General features: G+C 51.6%; 1 protein-coding gene across 2 annotated transcripts in view; it reads left to right on the top strand.

Moving 5' to 3' along the window:
* The window catches only part of LOC144931001 (cell migration-inducing and hyaluronan-binding protein-like), an 89951-nt gene extending 73187 nt beyond the window's left edge, over positions 1–16764 (top strand). For both annotated transcript variants that reach the window (XM_078854858.1, XM_078854859.1), the window contains exons 15-30: positions 368–573; positions 963–1032; positions 1725–1853; positions 3163–3248; positions 4646–4777; positions 6112–6147; positions 7163–7324; positions 7869–8049; positions 8642–8857; positions 9271–9482; positions 10244–10456; positions 10781–10994; positions 11914–12000; positions 12218–12378; positions 13093–13196; positions 13908–16764. In XM_078854858.1, the coding sequence (XP_078710984.1) occupies positions 368–573; positions 963–1032; positions 1725–1853; positions 3163–3248; positions 4646–4777; positions 6112–6147; positions 7163–7324; positions 7869–8049; positions 8642–8857; positions 9271–9482; positions 10244–10456; positions 10781–10994; positions 11914–12000; positions 12218–12378; positions 13093–13196; positions 13908–14059 (2361 nt within the window). In that variant the 3' untranslated portion in view covers positions 14060–16764. The remainder of the gene's footprint in view (positions 1–367; positions 574–962; positions 1033–1724; positions 1854–3162; positions 3249–4645; positions 4778–6111; positions 6148–7162; positions 7325–7868; positions 8050–8641; positions 8858–9270; positions 9483–10243; positions 10457–10780; positions 10995–11913; positions 12001–12217; positions 12379–13092; positions 13197–13907) is intronic.
* Positions 16765–21367: the final 4603 nt, after the last annotated feature.

The following is a 21367-nucleotide window of genomic DNA, read 5'->3' as shown; positions in this document are numbered from 1 at the left end:
GGAAACGTGTTTGTAATCCAAAGCACTCGTACATCAGTTGTGATCACGTGACGCTCGGCAGACAAAGCGTATACACGTACTACTCGTATTGCAAGACCTCGCTCGTTTATCAAATTAATATTTATTTTAAAAAATTGCTCGTCTTGCAAAACACTCGCAGACCAAGTTACTCGCAATCCAAGGTTTTTCTTATATGATAACAAATATTTCATGATAATTTTTAAAATCGTACAACGACAACGATGAAGACGATAATGATGGGAGCCTTCGCGCATGTGACGTGCGTCACCGCCGCGATCGGTCGGACGAAGGTCGATAGATCGACGATGATGACACGACGATGACTCGGGACGATTACGCGCGCCAGGTGAAGGACGTGGTGGGCTACGACGTGCTGGGCCACTGCTTCTTCACGGAGGACGGCCCCGAGGAGCGCAACACGTTCGACCACTGCCTGGGCCTCGTGGTGCGCGCCAGCTCGCTGCTGCCCTCCGACCGCGACGTGCGAATGTGCCGCACCATCCGCCAGGACGCGTACCCCGGATACGTGCCGCGCCCGCGCCACGACTGCACGTGAGCATTGCGCGGTTGATCAGTTTGCGATGGTGATGATGACGATGATGGTGACGGTGATGTTGCTGGGAGGTCACGCCAGGGCTTGTTTGGATTGGGAGGGGGATGGGGATTGTGGTCATGATAGTGATGTTGATAATGATTTATCGACAGCATTTTAATTTAACAGTGGTCATTTGACGACGATGATGATGTTTTGCCAGTGGTCCATGGATGACGATCATGATCATGAACCAATGGGCATTGGATGATGATTGTGATGATGATGATGATGATGATCAAGACTCATGTGCGACTTCGGTAAAACATTTTTGTTCACAGTGAAGAGGATCATTCGCGAAGTTAATAAATTATCGTTTGCGTTGCGCGTGTGTGGTTTCTGCTCGCAGCGCCGTATCAACCTTCTGGCTGGCAAATCCCAACAACAACATCATCAACTGCTCCGCTGCCGGCTCGGAGGTGAGACTTCAAACATCCGCGGTCAAAACATTCACAATCGAAAAACGCCTGCTCTCCGTAAAACGAATTATGCAGGCGTTAAACGGCTCGTAGAGCAGTCTGCGGCTCGTCAAAGCATGTCGCTCAGCGCGTTCACGTGTGGAACGCGCGCGGTGGCGTGCGTGTTAGGGGAACGTGCGTGAGCTAGAGACGTCAAATTGTCCGTGAAGAAAAGTTAACGAATTATCTGGTGATGTTGCTGCTGCATTGGCATTGGTGCACAAACACAAACGAAAAAAAAACCGTGAGAGATGTGGACGGCGTGAGGGAGACGTTCATCCAGCAGTAGATAGATTATGGCTGATGATTATGGCGATGATGACGGTGTGCAGGTGTATGTGTACAGGAAGGAGCGGTTAGCGCTACGCTGCACTACGAACCCGGCGACCCGAGTTCGATTCCCGCTCACGGTCAACACCAGTGAGGATGATCTGAACTGGTCTTGGACCTCCCCTAGGTCGACTCGGCATCAAATGAGTACCCGGTGCGGTGTGTAAACATCGCCGTTCGGGAGACAAGCGGCAGCCGGGCGTGGTGGCGGCCACCCACCCCCTCGTGTGCCGTGCCGGCCTTCATAGATGCGCGCGAACAGAACTTGCCCCAACAGTCTGTTAAGGCTATATGTGGGGGGGGGGACCTTTGTCTTTGCACAGGAAGGAGGTTTCTGGTTCGTGTTCCACCACGTGCCCACGGGGCCCTCGGAGGGGAAGTACGCTCCGGGCTACACCGAACACAAACCCTTCGGCATCTTTGCCGACAACCGGGCGCACTCAAACTACAGGGTAAGGAGAAGGCGAAACCGCGGGGAAACACCCTCCCCCGGGCTGACGCCACGATTCAACAAACGTACGCGGCCGTTGCGGCTGAAAGTGCCGAGAGGCTAAGCCGGCACCACTGCCGATTGCTGGGTGCGGATCTTTTCGTGTCCGACCGGGGCCCAGCCGCGATGAAGCCATCGTTCTCGAGTGGAGCGGGTCGACGGGCTGAGCCGGGTTGCCAATGGCAGGCGCAGAGGCCCAAGGACTTGAACAGAGAACCGTGACACTCACGTAGAGACCGATGGATCATTACACTCACACAGAGGCCCATAAAAATCCACAGACTCACGTAGATCTGGCCATGATCAAACTGGGTTCTCAAATAATGTACAGTTGCTGATGGTCTCAGCTGGTCACGAGTGACTGACCTAAAATACAAAAAACACAAATGAATCTTGGGTCTTCAAATAAATTCACTGCATTCCATCTCTGAGAACTTTCATTAATTAATGCGTGCACGTATGAGTTTTGCCAGCAATGCGACGGACATTTGTCTGCTGATGGGCTTGTAGGAAAGTGTGTGGCCTAGCGTGTAATTTTAAATAAATACGGATTTTGAAGACGACAATCGATTCTTATCAGCACAATTCAGCGTCCGTATTGTAAACACCCGAAGTAATTTCAATCTATGAATGATTGCCGACCTGCTGAAAACACGATGGCATTTCTGCCTCGAGTCGGCGATCACGTTGCCAATGTCAACTGACCGCGATGAATAATAATTAGTAGCCAAACAAACATCGGACGTCGCGTACAACGGGCGGCATCGTCTCGCCCCTCGATGTTTCCAGCAGGAAACGAAATGAATTGGCAATAAGCAACTGACGGCGAGAAACGTTCAGAAAATTAAAATGCAATCTGCCTCCTCTCTCTCTCTCCTTCTCCCCCTCCCTCTGGGTCAGAACCTCTCGCTCCAGCCCGCCGTGTCGCACCGATCCCATGGGCTCGGCCGACACGCGCTCACACACGCGCACACACCCAAGTACTCGTCCCTCTCCACGCCGTTCACGTGTTGCAGCTTGATTCTATCGAGCCAGCGCTGGCCATTTTGTCGCTTCAATTGTGGAATGATTAGAGGACGCAATTATTCACCCCTTACCAGACGTTTCGGGCAACGGCCCTTCCTCAGAGCGCATGAATACAAAGGAGCGGTGCCGTCATCTCGACACGCACAACGGTCCCTTCCTGTTTTGCGCTTTCGCTGCCCCAGCATGCTTTGCATGTCAGTATGACAGCACCGTGCGTGCGTTGTGTTCCTGCGTGCGTGCTGCAGGCCGGGATGATGCTGGACCACGGAGTGAAGACGACGAACGCCAGCGAGAGGGACAAGCGGCCGTACCTGTCTCTCGTGAGCGCACGGTAAGCGTCAACGCGGGACGCCTCGAGGCAAGAACCGTCCGAGTTCGATTCCTGATCCTGGAACTTTTCTGTCTGGAATTTGTATATTATACTCCTGTGCTGGATGGGTTTCCTCTGGCAATCTTCCATCTGTTCCTCCGACATTAAAATAAAAAGCAGACAATGTGAATATCGGTTCGAATTTGCAACAACAACAACAAAATAAATGTACCCACAAATGACTCACATAGCGATCATCGCCCCTTACTGGCAGACTAATGCCCCCAGGGCACTGATGCAAATGAGGATTAGCCTGGGAGTCCTCGCCCTGTTAAATAAGAATAAACCTGATCATTTTCACCAGAAGGCCCTCTCTTGAACGTATTAATGATACGCATGAGTGCAAATTGCCTGAGGCGAGACGTTAAAAAAAAAGGTCACTCTGCCCTCACGTTCGGCTCATTCTGAAACGGGGGAAAAAAAATCACCCCGTTGCGCGGCACGCGCGATGGAAAGAGCAGGACGCAACTTGCGACGATTCGTGACCGAAGCATTAGGCGCGCCAATTTAGCGCGTGGCCGTTTGCCTGATTTTTTTGGTCAATGTCGAATCGCGTTCCCGCGGAACGTTCCCGTTTAAATCCATCCCGATGAATCTCATTTCCGGCACAAGTCATATTCGGCAAGTGAGTAGCAGCCCTTGGAAAGAAAACAAAGATCTCTTTTGCGAAGGGGAAATGTTATCTCATAAAAAGGGCACACCGATTGCGTACGGATCAAATCATTCAGAACTTGGTAAGAATTGTCATGTATATCCATAAAATTATATATTTTTAATATATAAATGAATAATGCCAAACCAATGGACGCGGGGCATGATTAATGGCTACAATACGGTACAACTTGCAAGTTTCCCCCAGGGGTACTATACAATTAACAAAAAGACTGAAAAATCTATTGCCCAATCAATCCAGCTGAAACATAAACTAACTCAAACTAAAGCCAGCGTTTGTGTTTATATCGACTCTGGTTCGCCCCCAACCCCTGCTCCCCCTTCCCCCCCCCCCCCTTATGCACAGTGAGTCGATAATCCTGATTTGCGACTCGATTAAGATCTAATCTATTTGTCTCGGTTTTTTTTGTTTAACCCTCTCGTTGCAATTGTTTTCGCGATTTTTTTTGCATTATTTTCGTCTCGTCTGCTTTCCGTTCCCACACCCATTGGGCCAAACGTAACGTCGCCGCGTCGTTAGCGCGCTGTCAGGTCGTTTACGTTCGTCGGAGGTCATTATCGTCCGCAGCCGAGGAGTGGAGAAGACCTTCGGGTCGAAGGTTTTCACGGCGGCAGTTTTTTTTGCGTTCGTCAAAAAACTTCATTTGTTTGTCGTTTTTTTTGCCGTCTCTGGCGATGGGCCGCAGCTATGGCCCCCACGTGGACGCCGATCCGTTCAAGCCGCGGGTGCCGGCCCTCATCACGGGCTTCGTGGCCTTCCGCAACCAGGAGCACGGGGCCTGGCTCCGTGGCGGGGACGTGTGGCTCCGCCACTGCCAGTGAGTGAGACGAACTCGCACGCGACGGCGGAGGTGCTAATCCGCACCTCCGATTAGCACGGTTGGCTACGTACGGTGCGAAAGGAGTTCAACGTGCATGCGCACGTACACAGAGGCCCGTGGGCGAATGAGATTTTAGTATAACGAGAGCCGGGTTAGCTGACACCTGCACAAATGAAACCGGAGGAGTTGAGACCTGGGATAAGAGAAGACACTTGAGTCTCGGAGACCTTGGAGACTGGTATCTGCAGAACTGGTGTCTGGTCGCTCAGAGCTGGGTAACTGAAAGCTGGATGAATAAAACCTTTGAAACAAAGAGCGGGACGAATGAGACCTGGCTGATGGAGACCTGGTGGCTGAAACCTGCGTTACTGAGACCTGGTCACCAGACGTCTGCGTAACTGAGGCCTGAATGAATGAGATCTGGACGGGTGAAACGTTGTTAACTGAGACCTGGGTGATGTAGACCTGGTCAATGGGACCTGTACGTATGAAACCTGGCTAACTGAAATCCACATAACTGGTGTCCATGTAATTAATGTATTAGTATAGATAATAACCTTACGTAATAATAATAATAATCAGGATGATTATTATTGTTGATATAATGAAACCGATCTTCACAGGCGATTCATCTTTCAGTCAGGGAGCGCCAAAAGCGTGCTTTGTGATTGAACAGCGCCGTCGTTGGCAATATTATCGGCACAGCGTGGTGATCGTCAAATCCATCCGTTTGTGCAGAGCTCGCCGTGTAAACATCCTCGCGCGCCGTTGGCTCTTTTCATCCGAACGCCCTCCTAGTTTCCTCCCAACGTTGAAGCTACGCGCTCGTAGAATCGCCACCCTCGCTCGCTCCCGATCGCGTCACCAGGAAAGAAACCTCGTGCAAAAAAACCCAGACGCGCCGAGGCATTCCCTCGCCGAACAAAGGGGGGCTATTGTTGCGATGATTTTGTTTTCGACGTCGAGCAGCTGCTGCTGCTGCTGCTGATGATGTTATCTTGCCGGGCAGCCGGTTTAGTGCAGGGCTTTCAGTTCGTTCAGGTGGAGCGTGTTGAGACTATCCCTCCCCCCCTTGAGACTCTCCTCCCCACCCATGAAACTCTCCCCCCCCCCCCCCCCCTTTGAGACTCCGCCCCCCCCATGTTGAAACTCCCCCCCCCCCCTTGAGACTCCCCCCCCCCCCATGTTGAAACTTTCCCGCCCCCCCCCCCCTTGAGACTCTCCCCCCCACCCATGAAACTCTCCCCCCCCCCCCTTAGAGACTCCGCCCCCATGTTGAAACTCCTCCCCCCTTTGAGACTCCTCCCCCCCCCCGTGTTGTCTCGTTGCAGATTTGCAGACAATGGCATCGGACTCACTCTTGCCAGGTAGGCAAATGCCAGCACATTTGAATGTTTCATTCGAATTGGAAATGTTGGCATAGATTTTTTATTCTAAACATGTTGCGTGCGATTATTATTTAAATTCCAAATTCATTCACATATTTGCATTTCTTTAAGTTTACCGTCTCGTATTATTTTGCGTCGATATGTGGTCGCACGTACATGCGATGTTCACGCAAATCGTATCGCGTTATCTCATTAGCGTATCCGCTTTGTTTTCGCTTTAACTCTGTGCGTTGCTTCGTTTGCGCACGGGTGCCGTGCATTCCATCTGCGCACCATGAAGAAGGGTCAGTGCCCGGAACGACGCCTATGATAAAAAATAATTTATTTTTTAAGGCCACGGAGTTATTGAGGAACGTTGACATTTTGCGATTGTTAGTGGCACGGCTATCGGGTGCGCAGGCGGTGCAGCTGCACTTCGGTTCAACTTCTACGGGTGGGGCGGTGGGTGGGGCGGTGGGGGGAGGCGGTGGGGGGGCAGGTGCCGGAGTACAAAGAGGGGAGGGAAAAATTGAACGGGGACGGGGGGAGGGGGCTCATTTAATTCCTCACACAGAGCCCATGCCAACCACGGCTACGCCACGGACTCAGGGACATATTTGCTAATTTGATGGATGTAATATCATCACCCAGATCTCCCTTGAAAAAGAGAGACTTCTGGTCTCACTGGATTCTCACCCAGTGTTGAAATAAGATCATGGCGGGTGTACCTTACATACCTGCCTGCCTGCTCGCCGACCCGTCCGTCTGTCCATCGATGTACAAGTTTCGCTCGCGTTTGATGAATGCAATCAAATATTTCGTTGGATGTAATATCAACACACAGATCTCCCTTGAAAAGAACAAATACACTTCTGCTCGCACTGAATTCTCATCCACAGTTAAAACAAAAAGCATGACAGGTGTTGCTTTACCTGCCTGCCTTGCCTGCACACCTACCCGCCCGTCTGTCCATCGACGTGTAAGTTCCGCTCGCGTTTGCCGCGTGCCGCCACAGCGGGGGAACGTTCCCGGATGACGACGGCTCGAGGCAGGAGGTGGTGGACTCGTTGTTCGTGGGCGAGAGCCACAACCGGGGATCTCGCGGCGGCGGCGGAGGAGACGAGTTCTGGGGCCCGGGGAGTCTGGACCACCGGGGGCGCACGCTGCCCCGCGGCATGTGAGTGACTTCCCCGTGACCGCCGTGGTGCCCGTCCGTCATCGCCGCAATCTTCATCGTCGTAGGAGTCGCACAGCCAGAGAGGATCTCGTTGCTGCTGCGTCTCGATTATTTTCGAATATTTTCCCGCTGTGAATTTCCACAGCACAGGCCACTTTTGTTGAGCTATTCGCTCTCCATTGCTCCACGGCGCCATCCAATCGTGAACTGTGTTGTAATATATGTGCGTATGTTGAACTTATTTCGCACCGTGATGTAGCCAACCGTGCTCATCGGAGGTGTCTCTCGCACCCCTTCCCCGTTGTTCCCCGTTGTTCCCTATTGTTCCCCATTCCCTGTTGTTCCCCATTGTTCCCCATTGTTCACCGTTGTTCCCCATTGTTCTCCATTGTTCCCCATTCCTCGTTGTTCCCCATTGTTCCCCATTGTTCACCGTTGTTCCCCATTCTCCATTGTTCCCCATTCCCCGTTCCCCATTGTTCCCCGTTGTCAAACGTTGTTCCTCGTTGTCCCCCCCCCCCTCCCCCCCGCCGTGCGTGGGCAGCACGTTCCCCGTGCGCGGGCTGCAGGTGTACGACGGGCCGCTGCGGGTGGAGCGCGTGACCTTCCGCCGGTTTGCGGCGCTGGCCGACCGGCACGCGAGCGCCATCGGCTTCCGGCTGAACAACGCGTGGCAGAGCTGCCCCAACAACAACCTCTCCGGCATCGTCTTCCAGGACGTGCCCGTGAGCAGAGACGCGACGACGCGACGCGGGAAGGGGGTGGTTGGGGGGGGGGGGGTCATCGTCATGATTATGATGATGTCTAGTTACAATAATGGTGATGAAGATGAGGACGTTATGGATATATGTCGAACTTCTTTCGCACCATGCGTAGCCGACCGAGGTGATAACATCTTAATAGATAGAGGACCGCAGACCTTGGACAATTATTGGTAGCGCCAGCTCACTGCGTGGATGCTGCCTTCCCGCTCGTCTGCGGTTCCTCCTCGCACCCCTGAGTCGTCCTCTCAATCCAGTGCAGGTGGCGGCGGCACCAGCGTTACAAGTTAACATTATTTTTGTATTATTATCATTTGTTTCATCTTCTCTCCCGACGTGATGTCCCATACTTTGTTGGGGCAGCGTGGACCTCCTTTCCCCATCTTTTACCATGGTTCCGTTGCGTAGGGATTGTCCTCCGTAAAATTGTGACACCCGGTTTACGAGCGCGCTGTACCGGGGCTCGCGTTCCACCATAACGATCGCCACATCTCACGATCCCTCCTCCTCTCCCCCCCCCCCCTCCCCCCCCGCCTTGCATCGTGCGTGGACCCAGGCGGATTCGCGCGTCTTCTTTGGCGAGCCGGGGCCCTGGTTCCGGGACATGTCCATGGACGGCGACAAGACGACCGTGTTCCGGGACGGCGACGGATCCGTGTCGGGTTTCCCCGGCGCCTTCCTCGTGAAGCACGACGACGCACTGCTGCGCCACCCGGACTGCGTCGACGTGCCCGAGTGGCGCGCGGCCGTGTGCAGCGCCAGATACGCGCAGGTGATCGCGCTCGCGCCCGCCTGCCCGTCCGCCCGCCCTCTCCCCGCATTCACGATGATGTTTACACACTGCACCAGGTACTCATTTGAGGCTGAGTCGACCTAGCGCCCATGTACAGGCGCCCAAGTATACCCAAATCCACACAAACACACGCAGACGCGTGCACGCGCGCGTGTGTGAACACTCGCTTCACGTTGCCTCCCTTCTCCATCGAGCCGCGTTCGGTCCTCCTCGTTGATCCACACGAACAAGTTTTCTCCTCGTCGTTGTGCCTGCTGCCGCTGATGTTGTTCGTGAGCTGGAATCGGACGGACGGACAAGGACGTGCGTTCGTCTCACTGTCATTCTCGCCGTGACGCTCAATTGCTGCCGGTGCCTTCGCGTCGTCGCGGTGCCACCGCCGGCGGGTGCAGGTCTACATCCAGGCGAGGAGCCCCTCGGACGGGCGGCTGTCGCTGGTGCGGGACGAGTTCCCCGGGCAGGCGCTCACGCTGGAGGGCGCACTCGCCCGCGGGCTGCACTACCAGCAGTACCAGCCGGTGCTCATGCTGTCCAAGGGGTACACGGCGCACTGGGACACGCGCGCCCCCCACGAGCTCACCGTCTGGCTCATCAACTTCAACCTGTGAGTGGGGGAGGGGGGGGCACTTGGGGTCAGTTAGTGGGCCACTACGGCATGTACGGCAAACATACTCGGTAGTCGTGGCGCTACGAACCCGGCGACCCGGGTTGATTCCTGCTGTCAATACCGGGGACGATGATTTGACCCGATCCTGGTCCTCCCCTAGGTCGCCTCATTTGAGCACCTGGTGCAGTGTGCAAACATCGCCACGAGGGAGACAAAGGCGGCCACCCCCTTGTGTGCCGTGCCGGCCTTCATACGTGCTCGTTAACAGCACTTGCCCCAACAGTCTGATAAGGCTGTATGGGGGATCTTCGTCTTTGTCCGTGTGTTGCTGAAAATGTGGAGCGGCTGTGCAGCGGTTAGATCTATGAACCCGGTGGCCTTATATCAATTGCCCGCCATTGCTAGCATAATTTGTGTGGTCTTGAACCTCCTCTAGATTGACCCAGCATGAAATGCCTACCTGTAGTGGTGTGTAATCATCAGCGCTGGTGCAGGAAGTTTACTCTGACGACACGTTATGAGGCTTAACAAAACCCTTAGCCTTCGCCTTGATCGATGATGATGATGATGAGACCGTGAGACTTATAATAACTACGGGATCTTATGGAAGGAAGTGACAGGCGAGGTGCGGCGACATCAACGGCGTTGTCCACGATGACCTCTCGACCTTCACCTTGACTGACAGAATCTCGCGTGTGACGTCGCGCGTGCGTCGCTGACTTGCCGCGCTTTCCGTGCCTCCGCGCGCGCGCCCGCAGTAACGACTGGGTGCGCATCGGCTTCTGCTACCCACGCGGCACGACGTTCAGTGTCCTGACGGACGTGCATGACCGCCTGCGCCGCACCACGCAGCGCACGGGCACGCTGGCGCGCGTCGCCTCGCTGCAGCGGCTCGAGCACCCGCCCCGCGGCGCGCACGCCTCACCCTCCTCCTCCACCACTGGATTCTACTTCTTCGACGAGGACACTGGGTGAGTGCGGGACAGACGCATGCACGCACGCACGGACAAGCAGTCTTTTACTTTTTCGACGGCAATACTGCGTGAGCTCACCGCAAACAGGTGGGGGCATGGATTGATGGGCAGATAGACAGACGAACAGATGTACGGACGTACTGATGGATGTACGGACAACGGGTGCATGGATGGAGATTTCATCAGGCTCATCCAGTGTCCCCTTTCGCCGAATTCCCTTTGCGGTGAACGTAGCAACCGCAGGCCGGGTTCGGCTTCTCACAGATTAAAAACCCGAGCGGGAATGAAAGCGCCGATTATCGCTCGCGCTCGTTCCCGCAGGCTGCTGTTCCTGCGGCTGCAGGCGCAGGCCCCGCGGGAGGGCGACGCGTTCTGCTCGACCCGCGGCTGCGAGCGCGTCAAGGTGAAGGCGAGCCTTCCCGCCGGCGCCGGCGCCGCGGCGGCGGACTGTCGCGCCAGGGCCTACCCCAAGTACGCCGAGCCCCCCACGGTGGACGTCCCCATGCCCAAGCGGCGGCCCAGCATCTACGCCAATGTGAGTCCACGCGCGTGCATTGTGCGTGTGTGCGCGTGCGTGCATGTGCCAGGCAGTGTGGCGGTTAGCACGCTGCGCTACGATCCCGGCAACCCGAGTTCGATTCCTGCTCACGGCTAACACCGGTGACGATTATCTGAACCGGTCCCGGGCCTCCCCTAGGTAGACTCAGCCAGTGCGTGCACAAACGCTCGCCCGTTCGGTCGTTTGTTCATTCGCCTCCTTCGAGGAGGCTCGGTTAATGGAACACCGGTTTGTAGCCTTGTTGGACTCGCGTATTCACGTGAAGTCGGCGTAGTGAGTTTGATGGGGCCGCGAGCGAATGCGGAGTGTCACGCAGGCATTTGTGGATTTATTGTAACTCGATGGATGCACGAGCAAATGAAACAACCGCCCTTCACGTTTGGGGAGGTAGGAGCGGAACAATCTTTTTTCACGATTAATCATTTAAATCAGTAATCTCAATCATATTCGAATCACACATGTAAGAGTCGATGGTTTTTTTCATCGGTGTTTGTAATGGATTCACGTGACACCCTGCGATCATGAAAACACGATTTGATGCTTGTAACATGAGATTAAGAATCTCAATTAATTGTCCTTAGGGGTGTAATGACACCGTGATGTCGTTACACCCCTAAGGAGAATGATTTGTGATTGTGATCATTCATGATGATGGATGATATGAGTGAGCACCACGTTAGCGAGATGTTAACTCCCTTGCCTGGTATGCAGGTGGTTGTGGGTTCGATCTGAACTCTGACGCCTGAATTTTTCTCCAAGTCCTCCGGTTTTTCCCTCCACATTTAGAATCAGCGTCATGCGTTTTATGTATTTAAAATGGGCCTTACCTGGTAAAATACTAAAATACTTTCATTTCATTTACATTTATTTGTTTCCCTGATTGTTCATCGTGCAGAGCTGGCCGGGCAACTTTGTGGAGGTCCAGGTGGAGTCTGCAAATTCGTGGCATCCCAGCCCAAAGCACAACTATGCCACCACCACCGTGAGTTCTAATTTTGTTCATCCTGCACTTAATTTAAACCTGCGCTGGACATAATCATTTTCACCGATTGTAACAAAATAAATTTCCCGCTGAGCGCATACCGTGTCAAGCCATACGGTTTATCCCGTATTCTTGTACAGGGAAATTGAGTTTTCAGGTCCATACGACTGAAAGCCGTTTCATCACCTCACCCCTTTCCACGTTGTCCCCTGTGCAGGTAAACGGCCAGGCATACTACCAGCTGGAGGATGGTCTGCAGGTGATCTCTCTCAATGGCTCAACGGGCACCCTTGTCTCTCGCCGCGTCTTCAAGGCCTCCCAGCTCCGCTCCATCCCAACCTTCCTGCTGTACCACCTCACTCACAACGTGCCGGACGGGTACGCCGATGACGCGCACTCACGCGCAAACACAAAGATCCCCCGTGTAGCTTACGTAGACCGCCGGGGAAAAGTGTCGTTAGCGAGCGGCCATCAAGGCTGGCATGACGCAACGATAAGTGTGGCGTGGGCTGCCTCACGCAGCCTTTGCTTACCCTTTGCCGACGTTTTCGCACCACACCAGATTCTTATCTGAGGCTGAGTCGACCTCGGGAAAGGGCCCATGACCGGTTCAGATAACGGACCACTGATGTAGAAATATTTCGGATTGTACGAAATGTCATAACTAGGCCTGATTTTCGGATTGATTCGAAAGAATCCGAATGTCGGGAGCAGATCCTCAGCGCGCGCAGTGCACCGTGTGAACATTCAAACTAAAACTAAACTATTTTTTTTATTTTACCAGATAAGGCTCACTGAGCTATATAGCTTTTTTCAGAGGCAACCTGACCACAAACGATAGCTCAACGAAGTGGCTTATCACGCGAAAATGTATAGCAGCCAGATACTCTAAACGCGTGATGTTGATTCTAAACGTGGAGGGAAAAACCGGAGGACCCGGACCAAAATCCACGCGACCATGGCGAGAACGTACAAACTCCAAATATATACGGGCATCACGGTCGGGATCGAACACACGACCTCCTGTATACCTGGCGAGGTAGTTAACAACTCTCCACCGTGGCGCGCATTTCCTCTTGCTCTCCTCCGCAGCTCCGTTGTGCTGGTGACCTCCAAAGGGAAGTTCGTTACGGAGGACGGCAAGTGGAAGAAGGCTCTCGCAACCATCGGGGTGGAAGCCGGAGCCAAATACCTGGGTACGTGCAGCCACGCGGCGAACATCCCAACACAAGCACTGTTTGCAGGCCACAGGCTTCCCCTCCTGGTGTAATGTTTAATTTTCTCTATCGTCAAATCATCATCTTAATCGTCCCAGTCGCATAATTGACTCGGCCCATCATCCCTCCAGGCACTGTAAAACAGCGAGTACCACTTTTCGTGGGGCAAGTCATCAGGAAAGACTTGCCCCCAGCCACCACCATTTATTTTTTTATTTTACTTCAAACATAGATTTACAGAATACGTCAAGCGCGGAGGTGGAGAAATTAAATTATTGCATGTGCCGGGTGGATTGAGACAGCACAGGACCGTGAGAGGTGACGGCGGCGGCTTGTGGAGTCCATTCATCCAGCAGTGGATTGATCATGGTTGACGGTAGCGATAACAATTGTAGGCTGTTGGCGGTTCGCGTTGTACGTGTATGCACGAACACCGCCAGTAACCGGCGGCCTCGCCGTCTTTCGATCGGCTTCAGGGTCACGCTTCGCAGGAGGCGAGTTTCTAGATCCCCAAATGATGAGGGGTTGTCAGCGACGACAGATGTAGAGCTGAGAGAAACAAAGAGTCACTCGAGTACAAACCGACCACCGATAACCACCCACAGTCAATGGGTGGCTCGCATGACGGCCATCGTCGTTCGAGCCTCACACACCCAACGCTGTCCGTCGTCCCGTTGCCTTTGCGCGCAGACAAAATGGTGCTCGTGGGCTTCAAGGGCGGCTTCCGGCCGGACTGGGTGAAGTTCGCGAGCAGCAAGCACCACGCCAAGATCCACCAGCTCGTGTCCGTGCCCGTGCTTCGGAAGTTCTCCACGGCATACAGCGTCGCCGAGCCGCTGTGAAGGACGCCATTGTCGAGTTGAACTCTGACCCCTCCCACACACCCCCCCCCCAGTCCCCGACGCCGAGCTCCAAGGCAAAACGCCACTGATGGCTGAGTGAATGTACGATTTTGTGGAAGTGCTGAGGGCGTCGTCGTTTCGCGGATGATTTTTGGTTGTTGTTGCTGCGCGCGGACGGAGAGCGGCGACAAACGTGCGACCCACGCGGGCGGCGGGTTTTTACGTGCACTTGCGATGACGAGGTGTTCCCTGCGAGGAGTGGCGATCCGTGGAATCGCGATCGTAATTGGGACGCGGACGAAGCGGCGCAGTTAGGATTAACGAAGGGCGGGATTTCCCAGATGCTGGTGCTCGCGAGCCACCAAAGTATCGCTGTCCACGTTTTACCGATGTTCAGTCATTCAGATACCAACGTGGCTACGTACTGCACACGCCCGTTGATTGGTAAATGCGCATGTAGATGTGTCGCGCTTGATGTGCGGAGCGCCGGTTCTGATTCACGTCATCCGAGATTGAAGCGGCACTCTCGACAGCAACAGGGAACCGTGTCTACTGATCATCGGACACGTGCGATGCGTAACGAGTTAAATTGACAGTGAATGGAGAAGATCGCTAAATCTGGGAATGCGGACAGACTGCGTGCGGTTGGTCGCGAGGAGTAGAATTCGCGAAACCCTGGGGTAAGGTTGGGATTTGTTGTTATGAGAACAAGGACCGGGCATGTTGGCATTGTATCTAGCAGGTGAGCGAGTTGTTTTCCAAACAAGAGCCAGGGCTTCATTTCGTCTGGGTCTTCTGGTTCACCGCTTGTGACGACTTAGTCACGTGCCAAAGAACTCCAGTCTACCAGCGACCCGGATAGTGTCGAGTGAGATATTTTAGCCCTGCTAAAAGGGAATGTGGTGCGTTGAAGTGAATTCTGAACAGTGTACATATACGGTGTTTCGTTGCAGAGATATGTTGAGCTTACGCGTAGAGCTAACACGACACTGATGCACAGAACCTACTGTTACAGCAACGACGGAAAAAACCTGCAGCATTGCGTTAAACTTCGGTTTCATTGTTCATATTCGATTCAGAAAAGTTGAACGCAATATTTAACTATCGGTCATCTTTTGCGACGTCGGGATAATGATATTTAAACATCACTCGGTCGGTCAAAACCTTCACATTAGCCAGGTGATAGCTTATTGAGTCTCTGAAAAAAATCACCCAGAATGACCGCCCGATCTCATCACATCTCGGAACTAAGAAGAGTTCAAAAGATGTCAGTTCAGGAAAGTACATTGTTGTACTGTACTATTTTCCCACGTCTATGGTCCTTCCCAGGGCTTAATGTCAGCCAGACCTGTCTGGTGGCTGAGCTCCAGAAAATAATTCCCCACCCCCTCCCCCCCCCCCAGCCCTTTTCTCCACTCTCATAGGGGGCAGGGTTTGGGGGGGCAGCGGTGGGGGGGAGGGGTGCCCAGTAAATATTGCATGAAAAAAAATTAAGCCCTGCTCCCCCACCTTCATTATCCCGCACTGATGGGCATAGTAAAGTATGCTCAAACAACCCCTATAAGCCAGCCATGGCATGCGGAGAATCCTCTCGTCCAGCGGTGGATTCGACAAAACGAACTGGACACGCACACTAAAACTACACCTCTTTTACCGGGTAAGGCGCACTGAGCTGTGTAGCTCTTTTTTAGAAGCGACATGGCCACAAATGATAACAAAGTGGCTCATCATGTGGATTAGCTCTAAGCACATGTTGATTCTAAATGTGGAGGGTAAAACCAGAGAACCAGGAGAAAAATCCACGCGACCACGAGGAGAGAGACACACAAACTCCAAATATACAGGCATCAGGGTCGGGATCGAACCCACGATCTCCTGTATACCAGGTGAGGTAGCTAACATCTTGTCGCCGTGGCACCCGCACGACGATAGCACAACCGAGAGACCACGACGAGAGAGACCGCGGATTACGCCGGATTGACAGCCGAGCGCGGGCTCTTCGTCCCGACTGGATCCGCGGGGGTTTAGCGATCGGAGCTCAAGATTGCGGCCGGATTGAGCCTGTTGCCCAGGCGACTGCGTCCGGTCGGTGGCCGGTTCACGAGAGAAGGGAGCCAACTCAAGTGTCCCCGGCTTGTTGGGGACAGCCTGACCGTGGTGCTAGCGCTCTCTCGCTCTCACTCATGGCCGTCGTATTCACCACTCGGATTCTTCCTTTGCGTGCTTTGCTTGATCATATTTTGTGAATGCGTGCTTCTAAGAGGTGGTGGGGCAGGAACAAGATGTTCAAATTGTCGAGCTCACCCCGTTTTCAAGTCGAGTCTTTGTATGGCGGCGGCGGTGTCGCCATCGTGCATTAGTATTTATACCGCAGCTTCCGTTGCCGTACATCTCAGTGGAAGTGGCTATTGAACGTGCAGGTGGTGCAACTGCACCAGGGCACCAGGGGCCAGTCTATGACGGAGGGGAGAGGGGAGAGAGATTTGATATAGGGCCCCACACATTTAATTCCTTGCACCAGGGCCCATGCGAATCCTGCTTCTCCACTGACCGACTGTATTAATTCGTTTTGTAATATAACTCTTGCAACGCTGATACGGGGGAAGGCGTGCGTCAACATATTTAACTGCTGCAAATGTGGGTTAGCATAGAAATATCTCGTTTCCAAAACTGTCACGTTGTATATAGTTTTTTTTGGATGGGGGGGGGGGGGTTGGCGGGGTGGAGGTGATGTTACAGTATGGGGGACGCGAGTTCTTTCTAATTGTAAATTCTGTACTTGAAATCTCCAATTTTGGGTTGGGGGGGGGGGTAGTGGTGGAGACATTCAGGAGAAGCCCTTTGACAGGAGGAAGATTCCACCACCACCAGCACCCCTCAAGCCTCGCAGTTTCTAAAATGCCATCTCGAAAGAGATACGACACGAAGCGTGAATGTCCCTGGCATAGTGTTACTCCACGCGTGTGTACTCGGTTCAACCCTAACGAGATGCTTCCATCGACTGGACTGCTTCTGTATGAGGATTTCATTACCATCGTTGTTTTTTAATGTTGTCATTGTCGCTGTTATTGATAACTGCTAGGAGTGGAACGATGCACCTTTTTGATGTCGGCCAATATCAATTATTTCGCACTTAGTTGCCACGCGTCGAATCGCGTGCATAAGAATTGGAGATGTTTTGAGATCCGTTTTTAGTTTATTGTGGGCTAGATCATGTAGGTATAATGTCAGATTGATAAATATAACCCTCCATCACCACACAGAGCCATCCACATCAAGTTGGCACGTTGGTAAACATGCCAATTGATTTGGGGGCTGTTTTTTGTCAGCAAACCGAAGGAATGTTGGAAAGCAAGCAAAATCTTGACAATTCACTTTTTTTCGCTGAAGTCAAGGCATTAACAGAAGCTAAAACCATTGTAGTCTGCGCTCCTTCAATGGAGGAATAACGACACGAACTCTCTCATGAAACCCTCTCGTGGCTGTCTGACCTCGACATTGGCATTTATCTCCTGAAGATATTGCCATCGACAAAATTCGACTATCTTGTGGCCAATTCACATTTCCCCCTGCAGCCACTAGCGGTGCTATACCATTCACCTTCATATGAAAACAAAAAAAATTGATACTTGATTCGCGGATCATGATGACAATTCGCGTAAATTGCCGGAAGGATTGGTGGATTGTTTCACTCCTAACCAAGACAGTGCTGTAATTTGTACACTAACATTATACATTACCTGTACTTCAAGATGATGCTTTGGTTGGTAACGCTGCTTACGCCAAATATATAGCTTGACAGCTAAGTAAGATTAAGCGACTGCAATGGGACACTTTAATCTGTCTACTTGACTCTTAGCACAATTTAAGGCATAGATTAGAGGAAAGTAAATCATTTGCATTGTGTGTGTGTGTGCGGTGCATGATGTGGACAATGTAATTTATTGAAATGCATATAATTCTCCCGAGAATTAAAAACTTTTGTAACTTAAACAATATATAGCTTTCTGAAATCATTCCGTTTAGCAATTGCATTGTACGTTATTACGACTACTGTAGCACTTAAATTGGCCTTTGGCACAGGCTCTGAGTCATTGTGTCCATATTTTTATTTCAAAAAGTGGAGAAGAAACTACACAGTAACCTGTAATTATACCGTGCAAATTTTAATGAGCAATTACCCTTACGAGGCTGAAACGACCCACTAAAGATTATGTCGTTTGGTTTTTGAATCTCTCCATTAAATAAATTAGGGCACCCCATTCTTTTTGGTTGGCGTGTGGGTGTGTTGGATGCGCGTGTGTCTGCAATGTGCGCTGTGCTTGCAGAAAATGTGCTTTGAGCATTGCGACACAAATATTTCTCAATTAAAACGAAACAGAAAACCGACCGTTTGCTCCCCGTGTGCGTTCTGTCATGGCGTGTGCAAAGTTTCCTCGAGTTGTCAGCGTTCTGGCGATTTAAGAACGTATTATTAAGGTAATGTAATTGCCCCCTCGATCATTTGAGAGAGAATGGAACAAAAAAAGTTTATAAAACAGTTAAATCATTAGTAAGTTCTACATGATAATGGGTTCTTCAAAACAAAAGCGGTAATTTGAGCGTAAAGCCTCTGTCTTGGTTCTCAAAGCATTCTGGCCACAAAGCCTGGGCATTGCCCCAAGGCGACGTTGCCGACCAGCTTTGGGTTGAGTCACATCTGGGAACAAAAGTGAAACATCACTTTTTGGTTGACACCGTTTTATTAGAGCACTCTATCACCCGCTTATATGTGCACCATATAAGCGACACTGGTGTACCTAAGAGACACCGGTATACCTATTAACTAAAGTATTATTTTTTATTTCACCAGGTAAGGCCCACTAAGCTATATCGGCCTTTTTCAGAAGCGACCTGGCCACAGGTGTGATAGCTCAACGAAGTGGAATACTCTAAACGCATGTTTATAAATTTGGTGAAAAAACCCAGAGGACCTGGGGAAAAATCCACGTGTCCACAGTGAGAGAGACACGCAAACTCCAAATATACAGGCGTCGGGGTCGGGATCGAACCCACGACCTCCTGCGTACCAGGCAAGGTAGTTAACATCTCCCTGGCTTTGATATTCATCGGAGACACTGGTGTACCCATGAACTAAACTAAAACAAAATTATATTATTGGTTCTTTCGGTAAAGTCGCGTAGAAGGAAACAATAAAATAATAAAAAAAATAAAAAAAATATTGTTTCCCTTCTACGTGACTTTACCGAAAGAACCAAGAATATGAATCCCTGCAGTCACGAAAGCTTTAAATAAAAATTTAAAAAAAATTCTTATTTATAGCTCTTTTTCAGAAGCGACCTGGCCACAAACGATAAGTCGGAATCGAGCCCATGACCTCCTGCATACCAGGCGAGGTAGTCAACATCTAATCAACAGGCCAATGCACACATCTCCTTCATAAATGGATATTAAAGACAAGCCACAGTAGTGTGACTGTGGCCTTGCAACCCAAACTATGGACCATATAGTGAACCACTATTGTCTGCGCTCCTTCAATGGAGGAATAACAAAACTGCACGCGAGATATGAGTATTTTATCAAATTAAATATGTATTTACTTCTGTTGATTGATTTAAATTATCTAATGGAAAGAACGAATGCGCTATACTCATCTCTTCGCTTTTCTGCTGTAAATGTGGAACCTATCAACTATAATTTTACACAAATAGATGAATTTGATTACAAATCACGGATGGGATAGGATCTAATTGTTCTTAGATGTCCTCAAGATGTTCCGAAAAATTGGCGCAAAGTATTATTAAGTCGTCATAATTAGCTGAATTTGCTAGCGGGGTTTTGCACATTTTATTTAAGCCATTCCCTTCACGAGAAGATGTCTAGAAAACTGACTCCGTTGGAGCCCCCCCACCTATCAGGCAGAGCTCACACTTTTTGGTTGACACCGTTTTATTAGAGCACTCTATCACCCGCTTATATGTGCACCATATAAGCGACACTGGTGTACCTAAGAGACACCGGTATACCTATTAACTAAAGTATTATTTTTTATTTCACCAGGTAAGGCCCACTAAGCTATATCGGCCTTTTTCAGAAGCGACCTGGCCACAGGTGTGATAGCTCAACGAAGTGGAATACTCTAAACGCATGTTTATAAATTTGGTGAAAAAACCCAGAGGACCTGGGGAAAAATCCACGTGTCCACAGTGAGAGAGACACGCAAACTCCAAATATACAGGCATCAGGGTCGGGATCGAACCCACGATCTCCTGTATACCAGGTGAGGTAGCTAACATCTTGTCGCCGTGGCACCCGCACGACGATAGCACAACCGAGAGACCACGACGAGAGAGACCGCGGATTACGCCGGATTGACAGCCGAGCGCGGGCTCTTCGTCCCGACTGGATCCGCGGGGGTTTAGCGATCGGAGCTCAAGATTGCGGCCGGATTGAGCCTGTTGCCCAGGCGACTGCGTCCGGTCGGTGGCCGGTTCACGAGAGAAGGGAGCCAACTCAAGTGTCCCCGGCTTGTTGGGGACAGCCTGACCGTGGTGCTAGCGCTCTCTCGCTCTCACTCATGGCCGTCGTATTCACCACTCGGATTCTTCCTTTGCGTGCTTTGCTTGATCATATTTTGTGAATGCGTGCTTCTAAGAGGTGGTGGGGCAGGAACAAGATGTTCAAATTGTCGAGCTCACCCCGTTTTCAAGTCGAGTCTTTGTATGGCGGCGGCGGTGTCGCCATCGTGCATTAGTATTTATACCGCAGCTTCCGTTGCCGTACATCTCAGTGGAAGTGGCTATTGAACGTGCAGGTGGTGCAACTGCACCAGGGCACCAGGGGCCAGTCTATGACGGAGGGGAGAGGGGAGAGAGATTTGATATAGGGCCCCACACATTTAATTCCTTGCACCAGGGCCCATGCGAATCCTGCTTCTCCACTGACCGACTGTATTAATTCGTTTTGTAATATAACTCTTGCAACGCTGATACGGGGGAAGGCGTGCGTCAACATATTTAACTGCTGCAAATGTGGGTTAGCATAGAAATATCTCGTTTCCAAAACTGTCACGTTGTATATAGTTTTTTTTGGATGGGGGGGGGGGTTGGCGGGGTGGAGGTGATGTTACAGTATGGGGGACGCGAGTTCTTTCTAATTGTAAATTCTGTACTTGAAATCTCCAATTTTGGGTTGGGGGGGGGGTAGTGGTGGAGACATTCAGGAGAAGCCCTTTGACAGGAGGAAGATTCCACCACCACCAGCACCCCTCAAGCCTCGCAGTTTCTAAAATGCCATCTCGAAAGAGAT

The sequence above is a fragment of the Lampetra fluviatilis genome, chromosome 3, assembly GCF_964198595.1.
Source record: "Lampetra fluviatilis chromosome 3, kcLamFluv1.1, whole genome shotgun sequence".
Classification (NCBI taxonomy): domain Eukaryota; kingdom Metazoa; phylum Chordata; class Hyperoartia; order Petromyzontiformes; family Petromyzontidae; genus Lampetra; species Lampetra fluviatilis.
This window is presented reverse-complemented; position numbering and strand designations above follow the sequence as displayed.